We start from the raw sequence: 18,476 nt of genomic DNA, 5'->3' as shown, positions 1-18,476 counted from the left end.
TTTTCCGTTGACTTCCTTTTTCCATTGACTTCCATTCAGTCAAAGGTAATTACAATAACAGCAATTTGTGGCTGTGAGCTGAATCACTTGGTGGATAAATACCGAACAGCGTCTGTGGGTGATCTGACCTCAAGTTGGTGTTTCTGTCTGTCTGTCCATCTATCCAATTATCCATCTGTCTGTCCGTCTGTCTGTCTGTCTGTCTATCCATCTATCCATCTGTCTGTCTGTCTGTCTGTCTATTTGTCTCACACACACAGAAACTTATATCTGGTGCGTATATGTCTTTCAGTCTCTTTTTTCGCATTCTATTATTGCACCATTTTCCATCTCCCCTCTCTCTCCCCAATCCCTCTTTCCACCCCCCCTCCCTCTCTCGCTTCCTCGCTCTCTCCCTCCATCTTTTTCCATATCTATAAACCTGTTCTGCGTGGCTGAAGGACTGCTGATGGAGGCCATTATTTCCTATTACCCTCACCCCACACACACACATACACAAAGTACACACACCATATTTATACACACAGACACACACACACACACACTCACACACACAACACACACACACACACACAAATGGCTTAACTGATGACACTATTCATGTATGTATCATTGTATATATGGTCAGTAAGGATGGCTGAATGTACTTGCTGTTGCATGTACTTAGTGTGTCCAAGACCAATTTCCCTTAAGGGACAATGAAGTATACATCATTATTATATTGCCTCATTTTATCTTATCTTATTAATCTGTTTACACACACACACACACACACACACACACACACACACACACACACACACACACACACACACACACACACACACACACTCAATGCCTTTTACACAGTATGTTAATATTTTTCATTTGCAAACCATTTCCCTGCATCGCAGCCCAGATGATGTATTTTTTTTTTATTAGCGCACGCTTACAACGATGCAGTTTCCATGCGTCGCTGGAACAATCTGGAGTCAGCGGCCTTTAGTATTGGCAGCTTCACAGGAAGCGGAGTGTGTATGTGTGTGTGGGGGGGGTAGTCCAACATGCGCGTGCTGCGTTTCATTCACTTTACTCCGGGGTGGTAATGTTTGGGACGCCGTCTTCTAAATACCGTTAATAATTCAGGAGCGCTGTTTGCTGCACACACCGGTGCTAATCATGCTTGTTGCCGCTGGAGCGGCCCATTCTTCGCCCGCTCGCCCGGAGATTTAAAGGTCGCTTTAAGAGAAATACCTTCGCTCAGACACGATCTTGTCAGCAGCAAAGGGTCGTTGGGTAGCGGCTAACAGGACAAGGCTGTGATGCTGCGATTCTCTTTGAACGTGGAGTCATCTACAGCTGATGTCTTTCATATTTCCCATGCGATGTTCTGGACATGTTCTTTGAAACACCTCTTTGGATGATTGGGGCTGATATTCCCGAAGAGACATTTGCTTTTCTTCTACTGTTTCCGACGGCAAAAAACGACTCATCTCGAAACCCCAGATGCCTCACACTGCCGTATTATATTCTACGGTTGCCTCCAATCGCCTCCACTGGAGTACTCAATTTCCAAGGCAATTCTGGAGACCAAGCCCCATTAGGGGAATTTCATTCACTCGGGTCGGGCACCATCTTGTTAACGCCACAGGCAATACGTTTGTAGCTAACAAGGCAGGGAGCTGGGGTTCGTCCCTATCTAAAGTTCGGCCATGCTCACCAACATCTACATACATCATGTTCATGCACTGAAGAACGGTACGATGCAGTTCAAAATGATGCTTTAAATGTTCCAAAAGGCCACAGTTATTGCAGAAATAAGACAAATTTTCTCCTTGGGAATCTGGGGACAGGAGTTGAAGGTGTGAAGTGTCCCTTTACTGTCTAAAGGGACAGTAAGAACTAACGCACTTTCATATAATAAATTATCCGCGATTAGCGGATTTTTCTCTTTGACATGAACACATCGGCACCAACTTCGAGGTTTTAATGATTTTCCCACTCAGTCTCTAATAACATTGTTCTCAAGCTTAAAACCACAAATGCTCCATTTTACCAGCCTCACTGATTGCCGCTTGTGCCGTCACGTGCTCAACTCCACCATGCTTCACACTCGAACATCAAACTTACTGTGAATTTTAATTGGCTGCAATTTAGCCCCACGAATTTGGACACTTATGGATGTTGAATTCATCCTCTTTACCACCACCGGGCATCTTACTAATGGCATTGGAGGGAGAAACATGTATTTCCAGCTGTCTAGTGCTGCTTTAACTACTAATACTACACGCTCACACACACAAACACACACACACACACACACACACACACACACACACACACACACACACACACACACACACACACACTTAAAAACTAGAGAAGCATGTTTCTTCCCGCTGTGGGATAGAATGACCGTGTATTTCCAGGAACGTTTAGTGTAGCAGCCAATTTTTGATCTCAGCTCATAGCCTCCTAAAAACCCCAGTAGGTTGTAAAGACTTCATAGCAACGTGACCAGCAGCAAACAAATATCGACTGTATTGTGCCCATAGGGAAATTCTGCTTCCTGCTTAAGTGTCCAGTACAGCTAAAGCGCACTATGTGTACAGACATAAGGACAACAAAGACACATGGATAATGGAAATCGGTGGATCCATCTTGATAGAGTTCAAAATAAATCAATGCGTTGTGCAGCAACCGGCTCAAAGGTTGTGAGTATGGCACATTGGATATGGCTGTGGGGATGGATGGGTTCATTGGGAGGTTGCTTCTAGTCGGAGGGGCTCCGGGAAGGCGCCCAGAGAGGAGATGTTGGGCTTGCTCGAGGGTGTCTGAGGACTTGGAGTTTTCGGTTTTGTCTTCAAGGCCACTGTGTTTTGCTCCCAGTATTTTGCTCCTGGTGAGAGTGCTCTGGAGAATTGCCATTTCCTTGCCCACAGATTGTGCAGAAGGTGAGAATGTTCTCAACAAAGAATTTGGAGAAATTTACTTTAGTATTGAGCGGTGGATGTTGAACGATGGCAGTTTTCTTCGGGCCTAGAGCCTCTGTTGGCCTTTCTTGTGATGGAAGTTCCCAAGGGCAAGGCTCCTCACCTTCGTCTGCTCTAGCCGTGAGTTTCTCTGGATGGGAATGCTGGCTAGTAGGCCTCTCAGCACCTCCATGAACACACACAAGAAGCCCATTTTAATATCATCTTGACATCCTCCAGCCTTAGACAGCCTCAATCCACCGCCAGCAACAGCTGAGATCTCTCGCCAGCATTTTGACAGCTGTCTGGTTATGGGGCTTTGGCAGTGCTGCCGTCATCAGGAATGTCTCAGACACTTTATGAATGCTCCCATTATCGGCGTAATGAGCTTGCATGTCTATTCACGGCCGTAATGATCCTGGGTGTGCGTCCATTGTGTGTGACTAAATGCTGGCATTTAGGCTCCTCTAAGAGAACAGGCATCATCTACCTGTCGCTTGACAATTCAATGCAAACTCACCACGGTGTTTGGACCTTGAGCCGGCGCACTCAACCATGAGGGGTCGATTCTTCAAAGAGAGTGACAGAGCCCGCCACCAACGAGGGAGTTGAGCCGGCAACCTTTCAGGGAAGACGCATGGTCATAATCCGTTTGGCGCAAAGTGATTTTGTAATTTATTCTGAGACGTCTTTGTAACACGTCTGAGTGCTTTGTAACAGGGAGGGTGTTAGGTGGACTTTTCTGCTATCGTCAAGTACAACTTGTATCGCTGCAAAACTTGTATAGACCGGTTCTTGGCATTGACCAGGGTTTCTAGGGCAAACTCAATTCAAGTAGGCGTGATTAAAGTTTAAGGGTGCCAGTAACCACTCACTGTACCATCAGAGTCATCTGTTTGATGAGACTAATTATCCTTGATTTTAGGGATAAAGGAAAATGAGAAATGATACTTTCAAATCTCAAAGATAAGAACATAGAAAGGATGAAGAAACGTGTTGGAGCAGCTTCTGGTCACCACACAGATGTGAGATGTGGCAATCTAATACATAGCAAATAAGAGTAACATGCATGCGGAACAATAACTCTCTAAATCGGCAAATCTGAGAACTCCCTGTTCCAAATTCAACGGACAATACAATTATGAGGAAAGAGCAACGCCTAGTATACTCCAAAGGACTTAGGGAGGATTTCTCTATAATATCTATAAGATCTCAAGAGAATCATGATGAAATCTCTTGAAGGGTTGTTAGCGCATAATACCGTCAGCGGCGGTGTTCCCCTGTGACCACTGTCTTGCTCAGTCCTATAGTGTGTGAACTACTGGAAGGAAGTCTTTTCAAAGTCCTGTGGTGTGGCCCTGTCTTTAATGGAAGCGGTTCATTGTGCATTAATCTCTGTGCATTTTTAAAAGCTGTGGTGGTGAAATCACAACGGCTGGTTGATACTGACATGCACTTTATGACGCGCACTTTGTGACATGCACTTTGTGACGGGCACTTTGTGACGGGCACTTTGTGATGTCTACATTAAAACGTGCACACCGTGACGTGCACATAACAACATGCACTTTGTGACGTGTACTTTGTGAGGTGCACATTGTGACATGCACTCTGAGACATGTACTTTGTGATATGTACTTTGTAACGTGCGCGTCACAACATGCACTTTGTGACGTGCACATTAATTTGTGCACTTTGTGAGATGCACTTTTTGACATGCACACTACAACGTGCACTTTTTGACGTGCACTTTGTGACGTGCACTCCATGATGTGCACTTCGTAACGTGCACTTTTTGACATGCACAATACAATGTGCACTCCGTGATGTGCACTTTGTGACATGCACATTATGACGTGCACTCCGTGACGTGCAGTCCATGTTGTGCACTTTGTGACCCGATCCTCGCGCTCAGTGACAGTTCAGTTGTTGTTGTTGTCGTTGTTGTTGTTCTACTCCCTCTCTCCAGCTCTATTCCTCTGTGAGCTCCCGTCGTTTTTATCCCTCCCTCCCCTCCCACCTCCCTGTATCCCCCTGTGGGCTCTTTCTCTCCTACTTTATTTTGCTTGTTCCAACTCATTTTTTTCCCCCATCGCTGGCCGCTCTAACCTTTTTACCTATTTACATTTTTAAAAACCCCCACCCTCAAAAAATATTAAAACTTTCCAGAGTTTTCCACCTGTTCTCAGCTGAGTTGGTGTCCCGGCAGGGGACACAACAGCAGTGAAAAAGTGGAAAACGAGGGGAAATTGCAATGAAGTCAGAAAAATTCATACTGTACAAATAAATCTGGAAGTGGTCCATGGAAAACAAATTGGGAAGGTTTTTGGAACTGGAAGCACTTAGGAAATCAAGGTTGATTGCAATGATTCGACAGAAAATGTTCCGATGTTTTAAATATTTCAAAAAATGTTGCAGAATAAAATCATTGATAAAAAAAACAGTCTGCTGACTGGCTGACTGTCAAGTCTGTAGAACTTTAGGACTTTCCACAGTTAGACACTGGAAACTCACTGGAAACATTCCAGACCGGTTTATTTTTGGTTTCTTCTTTGTCATTGCCCTTAGTGGAAGACATTTGTTTTCATCTGCAAATGTATTTGATATATATATATATATATATATATATATATATATATATATATATATATATATATATATATATATATACAGTATATACTGTATATATATAAGATTCTGAGTAATGTATGTGAAATTAGTTCTGGCTTGACTGTTTCTGGTGTGCAAGAAGGTTGTACTTGTTCATGCTGCCTGATTTACGTGTTTTATTATTGTGTTATATAAGAATAATAACAATATTTCACAATATAGTGTACAAACTCTGACCTTAGACTGGCAACGGATATAAAAGTATTTTGAGCATTAAAATGTTGTTTCCTCTCCCCCTATTCCCTCCAGGATCTCCTACCCTCCTCTAGAGAAGCACTGTGAGCAGCCATCTCGATCCCCCCCGTCACTCCACCGACGCCCCTCAGCTGGCCTGACCCTGCAGCCGGACTCACCCAGCTCCAGAACCCACCAGCCCCCCATCTGACGGCTGCCATTGGCCCCTTCCTTACCCCATGGTGGCCCCACGGCCCGCCCTCTCGCTGCTGATGGCTGTCCTGGCCTGCACGGGGCCCGCTTGCCCCTCGCCGCCCCTGCTCCTCCGGCCCCGGGAGAGAGAGAGGGACTCGGGTGGCATCAACATCGCCGTGGTCCACTCGGGCTCCTCCCTGCTCCCAGAGACGGCGGTGGCAGGAGGCGCGGGGGTTGGCGAGCTGGGCCCGGGGCTGGGGAATGGTCCGGGTGGAGGAGGCGGGAGAGGGGTGACGGCTTCGGCTTCGGCGTCTGTGGCGGCTGTGGCGGCCGTGGCAGCCATGGCCTCCTCTTCCTCTTCCTCGTCCACGTCCTCGGCGTCGGCCGGCCTGTCGATGGCGGCGCTGGTGGGAGAGATGGTGATGACGCCTTCGGGTCAGGCCAATGTCATCTACCTGGCGGTGAACGAGAGCAGCCCGGGAAGCCTCCTGCTGCAGCTATGCGAGCTGCTGGCCACCACGCCACTGCAGGTACCACGTACATCTTCCAGCTTCTCATGCTAACTGTGGTAGATCAGTGCATGACTGGAGAAGGGATCAGCTATCCTAGCTCCGGTGGAATTAGTCGGAATACATCCCCCAGCATCTAAGTTATTTCAGGGAGACTTGTGTGCCACGTGATCGAGGAACTCCTAGCGAAAATCTCCGCCCGTTGACAACTGGGATTTACTTTAGGATTTACTTCAAGTCGGCTCACCTCTCCCAATTTGTCTGGTTTCGCCGGGAAAGTCTCGTTTGGAAACTCACACGCGGCTTCTAAACAGGACTAGCACAGGATTTAGTACATCCAACTATTGTTTAGTATGCAAACATTGCACACTACGCTGCAAATGTGTCCCACAATGCAGTGAGAGGGCCAGACGCCAGTAGTTAACAAAGAAGACATGCTTTCTACACACATACTTCTACTCCTGCTACTACTATTCAAGTACACTGGGCGATAGTGCCAATATGTAGCACACCATCTCTTTTATGATAGACTAGTGCTCCCTCTAGTGGTTGGTAATGGAAATCACACAACACTGGGCACAAACTTTGAGTAGGACCCAGTGTCCATGGGTTAGGCCTGGGTTGAAAGGCCTATTTGTCCTCCTGATAACATTGTTCCCTTCAAAAGGGTTTGGAGGAGAAATATACATTTACCAGAGGATTTATCTCACAAAGGATTGGCTGCAGGTGGTGTAAGGAACTGCTGTGTCAGAATCTATTTAATTATGTTGAATGAAGCAGCTTCCTGACGTGCACTGTGATTAGTGGGTCTGATCATGAGCTTACGCCGCAGAAAACGAAAACGCAGAAAACCAAAAGAAAAGACGTCAATCCAGAGTGATCTAGAACAGTGGTCTAATGCTGGTCTGACCTCCTCAGGGTCCTGGTTTGTCCTTATAGTCATTAAGTCACAACCCAGATGTAATTCAAGATACGCAGCCATACTGGTTTCAGAAAATTAATGAGAGAGATGGGACTTGGGCGCTTTTTTGAGAAGCCAGTTGCCGGGCCGCCTTGTCTTTTGCTTGTCTTTGAGGCGAACTTGGACTGTGTAACTGGAAGCTGCATGAATTGAGGGATTTGAGACGCCAGTGGATGCCGAGGTGTGCGGCTGCAGGCCCAGAGCGACTCATCGCTCCTTATTTTTGTTTGCCAGAGCGACTCTGGAATTTCCATTCATTTAAAAGACTAATTCACTATGAACGAATGGTTTACAAATTTCTAAAAATGAGTAGTGTAGTAGTCCACAATCCTCTTATGCCACAAAAATGGTAATAATTTGTTCTATTTATGATATTATTAAGTAATAATAATAAGTAGTAATAACTTATAAAAGGTCATATTAATAAGTAATAATAAGTCATATTAATAAGTCATGCTAAATGGGAATAACAATAAGTCATATAAAAAATAAATAATCAGTCATAATAATAAGTAATACTAAAAGTCATAAAAAGTCATTTTAATTAGTTTTAATAATAAAAATAATAATAGGTAATATTCAAAAGTAATAATAATAACTCTTATTAATAAGTAATGCTAAAAGGTAATAATATTAAGTCATATGAATAAGTAATAATATTCATCCGATGACTACACCCGTCTTCCACTTGACATGGGCCTGGGACCCACTTATGGACCAGGAACCACCAATTCAGAACCACTAGTTCATTCATTCATTCATAATGTTCTAGTTCTTCATCCTGGGTTTCCTCTGTGAAGAACGATAGAATACCACCGTGATCTGTCTGTCTGTCTGTCGGTCTGTCTGTCTGTCTGTCTGTCTGTCTTTCTTTCTTTCACAATAAGTGAAGGGTTTCTTCAGTTCTTCCGTACACCTCTCCTCCCAGCGTTTTCACTCTTTTCCTTCCTCTCATTAATCCCTCTTTCTTTTATCCGTTTATTCATCCATGCCGTCGCCGTGGCAACGGGACTCTGTGGGTAAACAAACATCTTGCTCTCCACCCCACGCTCTTTCGTTCTCTCCCTTCTTCTTTCCCTCTTCATTATCGTTCATGCATTCATCCATTCACCTGCTCCCCACCAATCGTGGGAGCGTCCATCCTTCCATCCATCCTCCCTCCCACCCTCCCTTCTTTCTCCCTTCTGCCCTTCGTGCCTCCCTTTCCTTCCTTTCATCTTTCCTTCCATCCTCCTTTCCGTCCTTCCTTCTGCCTCTCTTCTATCTGTTTGTCCAACTGTCCTTCCTTCCTTCCTTCCACCTGTCCTCACTTTTTTCCCTTCCTTCCTTCCTCCCTCCCTATCTTTCTTCTTCATCCCTTCTACCCTCCTTTCTCCTTCTGCCCCTTTCCCTCCTTCCATCTTTACATCTGCCCTCCTTTCCGTCCTTCTTTCTACCTCCCTTCCATCCCTTTGTCCATCTGTCTGTCCTTCCTTCCTTCCATCTGTCCTCACTTCCTTCCTTCCTCCCTCCACCAGACCTTCGGTCCTTCATTCGTTCAGTCCTTTCACTTCCTTTCTTCCCTCTCCCACTCCCCCTCCCTCTCTTCCTTCCTCCCTCCCTCCTTCCTTTCCCTCTCGCTTCTGTCCCTTCCTCCCTCCCCTCTTCCTCCATCTTTTTCCTGCCCCCCTCCCTCCCTCCCTCCCTCCCTCCTTTGTTCCTTCCTTACTTCCATCCTTCCTTCCTCCCTCCCCCCTTACTTCCGTCCTTCTGTCCTCGCTCCCTCCCTTCTTCCTTCCTTCCTTCCTATCTCCTTCATCCCCCCTCCCTTCTGTCCCTTCCTCTTCCTTCCATCCTTCCTTCCTTCCTTCCTCCCTTCCCTCCTTCCTCCCTCCCTTCCTCCCCCCTCCCTCGTTCCTTCCTTCCTTCCTTCCTTCCTTCCTTCCTCCCTCCCTCCTTCCTTCCCCCTCCCTTCTGTCCTTCCTCCCCCCTCTTCCTTCCTTCCCACCTACCTTCCTTCCTCCCCCCTCCCCTACAGTATGTCCCATCCTCCCGTTTCCTTCCTTCCATCCTCCTTTGTGCCTCCCCCCTCCCTTCTGTCCCTACCTCTTCCTTCCATCCTTCCTTCCTTCCTCCTTCCTTCCTTCCAAATCGCTGTAGACTTAAATGGTTTTGATAATTTAGAGATAAACTGTGAACATGATGATTTCAGGGAAAGAAAATGATGAAAGTTTAATAATGCATTTAAATAATGAATCAAAATAATACATTTAAATAATGAATTTAAATAATACATTTAAATGATGAACATAAATAATAAAGTTAAACAATGAATTTAATGAAGTTGAATTATACATTTCAAGGAGCAATAGACAACTTTTTTTCTTCTCATGATGAAGTTAATGTTGATTGCACAGTGTAATGTCTGTAGAATAATGACACCGTCTGCGTTTCGATTGCTTCCCTATAAGCCTCCATATCACTGTGCATTGGGACCGCCGCCGGGTACAAACTCCCGGGAAAATTAGGGATTTATGGCAGTGCGCTCCATGAAGTGCGTCAACCGATGGGTGGAGATCGTGGAGGGTGCAGTGATCTAGTCTGGGTAAATCGCAAACCCTCAAATTTAAAAATGACCCATTGAAATGGGTTGAGAAGTGTAAACGTTATGGAGCCTTGTATGCTAAACACAGCAGCTCCCCTGTTTACTTGTGTTTGTTTATAGGCCAGTTTTGCCTGTTCCAATATGGCGGTGACGTTGAGTCAATGCTTCAAGCAATCAATCATTTTTAATCAATATGATCAATTCTTCAATATAATTTTTTTTTTCTTTTTTTTGTCCACAACCGGTGATAATAAATCTCTATCTCTCTCTCTCTCTCTCTCTCTCTCCCTTTCTCTCTCTCTCCCTCCCTCTCTCTCTCTCTCTCCCTCTCCCTCTCTCTCCCTCTCTCTCGCCCTCTCTCTCCCTCTCTCTATCTCTCTCACTCTCTCTCTCACTCTCTCTCTCTCTTTTTTAAATTTTTTATTTGTTTTTGACCTGTGCTGTCAGCATGCTGGGCATACAACACAGAGTATGTGTATGCCATTGCATCTTGGCCAGTTAGTCTGCAAGTGGAGTGTGTGTGATGGGACTGCCTCTATGTGTGTGTGTGTGTGTGTGTGTGTGTGTGTGTGTGTGTGTGTGTGTGTGTGTGTGTGTGTGTGTACATGACTTATCCCAGTCGGTTCTGGTGTATAATGTCGGTATTATGTCGTGGTGCTTCCAAGCAGTGGAAAGGGCCACGACATAATACCGACATTATACACCGATAATACCGACAAAGAGCCACCCCCCGCCCCCCCCGAGCTCTGCAGCCGCGTAGACACCCTACAGCTGTAGGAAAGCCCCGAGTACCCTGCCCTGTGGCCACAGAACACCCCCGGGCCCCCAGAGAAGCCATAGGGCCGTGGAGCAACCCCCATGGCCGGCTCCGAGGAGTAAAACCCAGTCCCAGGGAGCAAGAGGGGAGACCCGGCACCCCACAGGCTCATACATACAACCCACGCCCAAGTGCAGGCACATGACGCAGCCACAGGCACGGAACCGGGACCGCAGGTGCCAGGCACGGCTCGCAGGCCCAGATCCAGGCCCCGTGCCAACAGACCGACACCCACCCGAACCACCCGCCCCACCGGCTCGCTGGCGGGACCCCCATGCCCATCCACGCCCTGTGCAAGGGAGACCCCCGCCCCACTGCAGCCGACCAAACGCCCCACCTGGCCGTGAGCACCAAGTGCCCATCCATGAAGCAGAGTGTGCTCAGCGCGAGGCACCTGATGTTAGGCCCCCTTTCCTCTGCCGATGCCAGCAGGCCGCAAGATATATGGGCCCTCCACCACCCGGGACCAGCCACAGAGGGAGCAAAAGGCCGACAGCCGCCCCCCACACCCCAACCCACACCCACAAAAACAAGCAGCCCCACCAGGGGCCCTGGAAGGCACCAGGCACTTCTCCGCAGACCCGCCAGGTCTCAGCACACCTTAAGCCACCAGGCGCAAGTTGCCAGGACTCCAGCCCAGCCGGTGGGGGGCCCACCCAGCCGCCCCCCGGCCAACCATGCCCCCACCCCGACCAGCCAGCGACTTGCCACCCCGAAAAAACCCCAGTGCTCAATGTGTGCTGTTGAATTGAAAATGGCAGGGTGTGGGTTTGCGTGTCCTTAAGGCAAGTTGAACCTGAATCACTCGCACCCCTTCTGCCCCGCAGACCCTGGTCTGGTGGAGTGTTGTTCGGAGTAGGATTGGTGTGCGAGTGTATGTGTTCTAAGCTAATATGAGTCGGATTAAAATTGGGAAGTGGGAAGGACGAGAAGCACACTGGGGCAGGAGCGTGACAGGGAAGATGGCAGCCGCCCGCCACATCCCCACCCACATAGCTCACACCCCACCCATCCCGCAAGCCCTAGGCCTATTGTGTGGTGTATGTATTGAGTATAAATTTTGGCACTGGGAGAAATACGCAAAGCGTGACTAGATCGATGCTGCGCCTCTGCAGGCTGGGGAGCGACCACGCGGACCCCCAGTCCACCATGACCCGACCGCGCCCGAGCACGCCCACCCCTGTACCTGGTGGCACCCAACCTACAGCGATCAGCCACGGGCGCAGAGCGGCCTCCGCCATGCTGGGCAGCTCTGCGCCCCCATCAGGCCCCTGGTCAGCCCCGAGCCGCCAAGCATGCAGACCACAGAACAGAGCAGGGGTCGGGAACATTTTTGGCTGGGAGAGCCATTAAAGCCAAATATTTCAAAATGTCCTTGTGAGCCATATAATTTTTAATAAAATTGAATGCAAATTAATGCATGCATTTTTAAAGTAAGGCATACATCTTTAATGTATAACACATCTCTGAGTACTTTAAAAGCGCTATATATAATACATTTCTCTTTATCCTTCTTAATAATATTGTTGCTATACTGTGGCTAACCAATAATAAATGACATACTTTTTACCATTAATGCGACTTCTGGTGCTGCATGGTTTTGCTGATGGCCTTGTAGTCTGGTTCATACGTAGTGAGGTAAAGTTTCATGCAGGCGTTGAGGCTTCCATCAGTTAAACGTGAGCGTAGGTTGCTCTTAATGTTTCTCAGATGCCAGAAAGACTGCTCACATGTGTATGTAGAGCCAAACATGGTCAATACGGCAATACTCACTTGCTGCATTGTGTGGTGTGACGGGAAGCTCTTCCAAGTTTTAAGAATCAGCTGGTCTTCAGGTTCAAGTTCAAGTTCAAGTTCAAGAGATTATTTGTCACATACAGGCAGAAGGAAGGATGTTTTTTCCATTTCTTTCCACTTGTGTTCACTTGCCAGCTCTGCTCGCTGTCGCACAAGTCTTTCCAACTCTCCATTCAGTGACTTACTCGAACTTACTCACCCACATGTCTGTATCTGATCAAGATGGGTTGGTGGTGTTTAAGTGGTGGGTTGACTGAAGAGGGGACACCAAGAAAATATATATTCTGGGAAAACTGGAATGCTGTGACCCAGAAGGGTTGATAGCTTCTTGGTGATGCTGCTTGAATGCTTGGATAGGTGGGTAGAGCCAGAAGGCATGAAAGTAGTCATCTCTGGTATTTAGGGGACAATGAGAGCAAATGTCTTCATCCACAAAGCCCATTTTAAATATTTTGTGTTCCGTGATATGAGCTCTGTGCAGAATCTTATATTGGATGAGTTACATTTTGGAGTTGCGGGTCATAGAAAAGGTGTTCCAAATAAACTTCCACAAGTTGATATCGGTGGGAACAGCAAGGTCTCTTTCCCATTCCATTGTAGGTAAAGATAAAGTGTCATCTGTTTTTAATAAAAGTTTGTATATTCTTAAAAAGGGATTTTTTTTAAATGACCGATATGAGTGAGATGTTCAGTCATTGGAGGTGGTTGAATAATGTTGTTCGTCACTTTGATTTGAACTTTTTAGAGACTGCTGTAGTTGAAGGAATTTGAAGGAAGCCGTGGCCACCGATATTATACCTTTGGCTTAAGGTTGGAAAGGATTTAAGCAAATTGTTTTCAAAAATGTGTTCCAGATGAGTAATTCCTTGTCTTTTCCAAGACCTAAAGATTATTGGTCTGTTTTTAACCAGAAAATCTTGGTTGTGCCAGATTGGCGTGAATTTGTTTTGAGACCACTGAGTTTGAGGAATCTCCACCAGGCTGACAGAGTTGTTGTGATGAATGGGGTATATAAACAATACATAAAGCAATTATGTTTCCTTATTGATTCAGTAAGGAATGGTAGATCAGATAATGATAATTCCTGACATTCTGTTTGTTCAATGTCTCGCCTTCCATGGCCCAATTGTTGCTCTGGTTGTCACCATTTAATTATAAATTGAAGATGGTTCGCTAGATAGTTGTATCTAAAGTTTGGTTGACTTAACCTGCTTGGCCTCCACAGTCTTTGTTTTTCTGTAGTGTTACTTGTTTAATTCTCGGTTTGTTGTATTTCCAATAAAATGTATTGACTATTGAGTTGAGAGTATTAAACCAATGTACTGTTGGTTGCACTGGGCTCATTGAAAATAATAGTTTATTTTTGGAAGTATATTCATTTTCACTGCTGCTATCCTACCAATTAGTGAGATGGGTAGGTTGTTCCATTGAATTAAGTCTTCTTCAATGGATTTGAGCAATGGAGTAAAGTTAAGGGTAAACAAATGTGACAGATTGGTGGAGATATCAATTCCAAGGTATGTAATATTGCCTGTTGTGATGGTTAAGGGAAGTTTCTGGGTTGCAGAATTGCAGTACCCCCCACTGAGTGGTAAGACCATTTGAATTATTGAATAGTCTGAGATAGCTGAGAATTTAGATATAAGATTGAACACCTCCGGTAGGGATGATATTGGGTTCTGCACGTATAACAAGATATCGTCCGCATGCAAACTGATTGAACTGATGAACCGAGTTTCCTGTTTGTAGGCCTACGATATTACTATTTTGACGGATGGCCGCCGCGAGGTTTTCAATAAAGATGGCAAATAGTAAGGGGGAGAGCGGACATCCTTGTCATGTGCCCCGTTGTAGAGTGAAATGCTGTGAAGTGTCATTGGTGATGACAGAAGCAGATGGGGAGTTGTAGAGGATTCTGATCCATCGAATGACTGACTCTCCAAAGCCAAATTTGTTGAGGATTGAAAAGATTCGTCCAATTAACTCAAATGCTTTTCAGCATCTAAAGAAGCAATAACAGTATTAAAGTTGTTCCTTTGAGATATGCTGATCAGACTGAATAAACGGCGCATATTGCTGGAGGAGTGTTTGCCTTTGACAAAGCCTGTTTGTTCTGGGTGAATTATAAATGGAAATACTTTTTCAATTCTGTTGGTTAGTGTTTTACTGATAATCTTAAGGTGGCAATTAATACGGCTTATGGGTCTATAAGTGGAGGTGAGGAGTGGGTTCTCATTGGGTTTGAGCAAAACCGAAATGAGAGCAGTATTTATGTGCGGAGGCATGGTGGAGGTTGACTTAATCTCTGTACCCATTTTGATGAATCTGATGATTAATGAGTGATGTAAGTGGCCGGAATTGTTTATAGAATTCTACTGGGTAGCCTTCTGATCCAGGTGATTTATTGTTGCGCATAGAGAACAGAGCTTTCCTGAGTTCTTCTAGAGTAAGTGGCTGATCTAAAGTGCAACCCTGCTCTGTTGAAAGTTTAGGAAGGTCAATATCATCAAGGAATGAGTGAATGTTTGTTTTGTTAGATTCATTATCCGAGTGATATAGCTAATTATAAAAGTCTCTAAATGTGTTATGTCTTACGGGGTGTATTTTTTCCTACTCTGTGGATCGTTGATGGCTGTAATGTGTCCCACCACAGGAAAACCCGCCATCTCGTGCATTTCTAAAATCGCCAGGAGCAACCAAATAAGTTGAAAAAAACCTTTCTCGGCGGAAAACAAGATTTTTCCAGATCCAGGTTCCTCTGTGTTTTTTTTGATCTCTCAACGTATTTTCAAAACCAAGTTTGATTTATAAATAGCAGAAAAATTTTAAACTGTGGAGTTAAATATTCCCGTTAGATTACATGGGGAAACGCAGTTCACGTACCGGGACGCGGAACAGCACTGAATAACGCCGATCGATCGTGAAGATCAATCATCCATATTTAATGTGATGTGAAGTCACAAGGTGAAACCGTTTTGATAGAATTCAACATTCAAATCGTACTACTTCCACATACACGCAGCCACTGTTGGTTGCGTGTATGTGAAAGTAGTACAATTTGAATGTTGAATGTTGAAACCGCGAAGAAGAAAAATCCTTTGCGTCACCCACCTATGTCACTTCTGTAAACAGTGTTAAAGCGCAGCACGGGGGTGTTTCGTTTTCACTTTTCTGTGAAAACTTTCTTCTCTGTATCATTATGGATTACGCAAAGCGGGTGGCAGAAGCTCTGAATCATATTTCGGACCTTAATCTGACCAGTGTGATACATCCAACATCCGTCGTTGTTAGCAGCGCGTACTGGACTTCATTTTCCGTGATGATAGTCAGCTCTGCGACAGCGACGCGGAGAACGATAGTGCTGCTGAATCTGATATTACTCCGGACTTGGAGAACTTTTCAAACAGCGGATTTCAAACTTAATGTGACGATGAAACGGAATATTTTCAAGAAACCCCGGAGGAGACCAACGATACGTCCGTTGTTCTTACAATGGGAGAAGTTGATGATGTGATGAAGTCTGTTGAGGTTGGTGACAGATTTTCAGATTTCAGATTTTCTGAGACTCATAATATTGATAGACTCTACATTTTGTTGTGTTGTCCATACTTTTAAACTCCAAAATAATTCCAATTTTATAAAACATGTATATTCTTACTGTTAAATAAAATCTTTTTTTTTAAAAGCAAATGAGTTGTGTTGTTGAGCTGTTTGTGATCGGCCCATTCAGCAGTATGTTCAGTAGCCATGAGGCTTTGTTTGTCTGCCAACTCCATTTGCATTCTGGGAGCTGAATGAACCTGGTGTGGGTAAAACTTTGGAGGTGATCTCACTTTGCCACACTCTTGTCATTAACAAGTCATAGCTTTAAAAAATATTTGCTTGATTTGCACAAGTGACACCTTGTTCGGAAGCTCTGATTCTCCACTTTCAAATGATGCAAAAAAAAAATATCTCGAAAGCCGCAAAATGACCCTAAAGTACGCGGTGGGTCACATATGTGTTTTTTTTCCATCGCGTTTCACTTGATTGGCAAGAAATTTACCTGATTTGTCATTGAATTAAAAATACTTTGCTCTTGTTCGTTGCATGAGGAATTGTGTCTTTTGATGGATGATATTATCAAGTTGAGATGTAATTGTCCGGATCTCATTTGGGATTTGCTCAGTGGATGAGTGGGCATGTTGGGAGTGCAACTCCTCTAGTCGTTGTTCAAGTTTATTTTGGCATTCTTGTCCTTTCTCTTTCTTGTGAGTGGAGAATGAAATAATACTACCTCTTAGAACTGCCGTTAGCCGTTTCCCAGACTAAAGATGGTGATATTTCTGGGGAGTCATTCAGTTCAATGAAGGAAATCCATTATCTGGAAAAAAAATGGTTTAATTCTTTATCTGTCAAAAGTGAGGTGTTAAACCGCCACCTGCCGGGAGGGTTCCAGTTGGTTTCATTTATGAGGTTGAAACTAATCGGCCCGAGATCGGAGATTACAATAGGGTGGATTTCAGGATTAGTGCTTTTGGAAATTACAGAGTTTCTTGTCAAGAAAAGGTATTTTCTCCAGAAATGTTGGTAGGTTGGTGAATAATATGTGTATTCTCTAGAATGTGGATTATTTAATCGCCAACAATCGCCAAGAGCAAGATCACTCATATATTGTTGTATAATGCCCGCTGAAAGCCAGGATTTGTGATAATTTCTGGTTTGAGAACGGTCTAAACTTGGATGCAGTACTGTTTTGAAGTGTCCTCCCAATATGATAATTGAGTCAGAGAATTCTAAGAGTTTTGAAAATATATTGTGAAAGAAATTTGGATCGTCCTCATTGGGGCCATAAATATTATGTATGGTTAATTTGATGTTACCTAAAATTCCATTAATCTTTTTTTTTTTAGTTGTATGATGCAGAAAACATCTGATTATCCCATTTAGCTTTGAGTTTGAGGTGCTCGGAGTCAGTGAGGTGAGTTTCTTGCTACTTTTAGCAGGTGAGCCCAAGCCTCTCACATTCCAACAAACAAAATTAATGGATGTCATTGAAGTTAGTTAGTGGGTGATGGCACAGTGCATCCAAGGTAATAGCTATACAGTCGTACCTTGACTTACGAGTTTAATTAGTTCCGTGACAGAGCTCGTATTTCAATCTGCACGTCTGGCAAATCAATTTTCCCCCATTGAAATTAATTGAAATGCCATTAACCCGTTCCAGCCCCCGAAAAAAACAGCAATTTTTTTTTTGTTACGTATTTTTAAATAAGAGAAATGTATTTATAAATAACAAATATTGTATAAAAACATAATAAAACATAATAAAAGAGAATTTGTAAATAATTATTGCCTTCTCGCAGATGATACCTTCCGTCACACAATCTCCTGCGAGCTGCTTCTCCGTCAACCACACCAACAGCAGATTCTCCATCTTTTCATGGACAGTGGTCCGCAGCGTAGACATTATTTTAACGCCCTTGGCTGGCGTAATACCCTTTATCGTCTCCTTCTGCTTCAGTATGGTACATACCGTAGAAGTACTACGCTCGTACTGCCTCGCCAATTCCATCACACGCACACCTCGCTCATGTTTGTCTATTATTTTGCGTTTTAAGTCAATGGACATCATCCGCTTCTTCTTCTCAGCACTTTTTTTTTCGGACACATGGTTTGAAAAAAAATCGGCAAAATAACTGCACAAAAAGCACAAAATGCAAGCACAAAACACAAAAGCGATGCTTCCCGCTCAGGTAACTACATGAAGTGAAGGAGTGAGACGCTGAATGCTGGCTGCATTCGCTCGCCACAGCCACCAGTGGCTCGCTCCTCGTAA

The 18,476-nt window shown here is 44.7% G+C and overlaps 1 protein-coding gene across 1 annotated transcript in view; it reads left to right on the top strand.

Moving 5' to 3' along the window:
* Positions 1 to 6,034: 6,034 nt before the first annotated feature.
* Positions 6,035 to 18,476, top strand: part of grin2da (glutamate receptor, ionotropic, N-methyl D-aspartate 2D, a) — a gene marked incomplete at both ends in the record, with an annotated part of 164,648 nt that continues 152,206 nt past the window's right edge. Inside the window, one exon of the mRNA XM_079998209.1 lies at positions 6,035 to 6,520. Within this exon, the coding sequence (XP_079854335.1) occupies positions 6,035 to 6,520 (486 nt within the window). The remainder of the gene's footprint in view (positions 6,521 to 18,476) is intronic.

The sequence above is a fragment of the Zeus faber genome, assembly GCF_960531495.2.
Source record: "Zeus faber genome assembly, chromosome: 1".
Classification (NCBI taxonomy): Eukaryota; Metazoa; Chordata; class Actinopteri; order Zeiformes; family Zeidae; genus Zeus; species Zeus faber.
The sequence above is the reverse complement of the archived record's forward strand: the minus strand, read 5'-3'. Positions and strand labels throughout refer to the sequence as shown.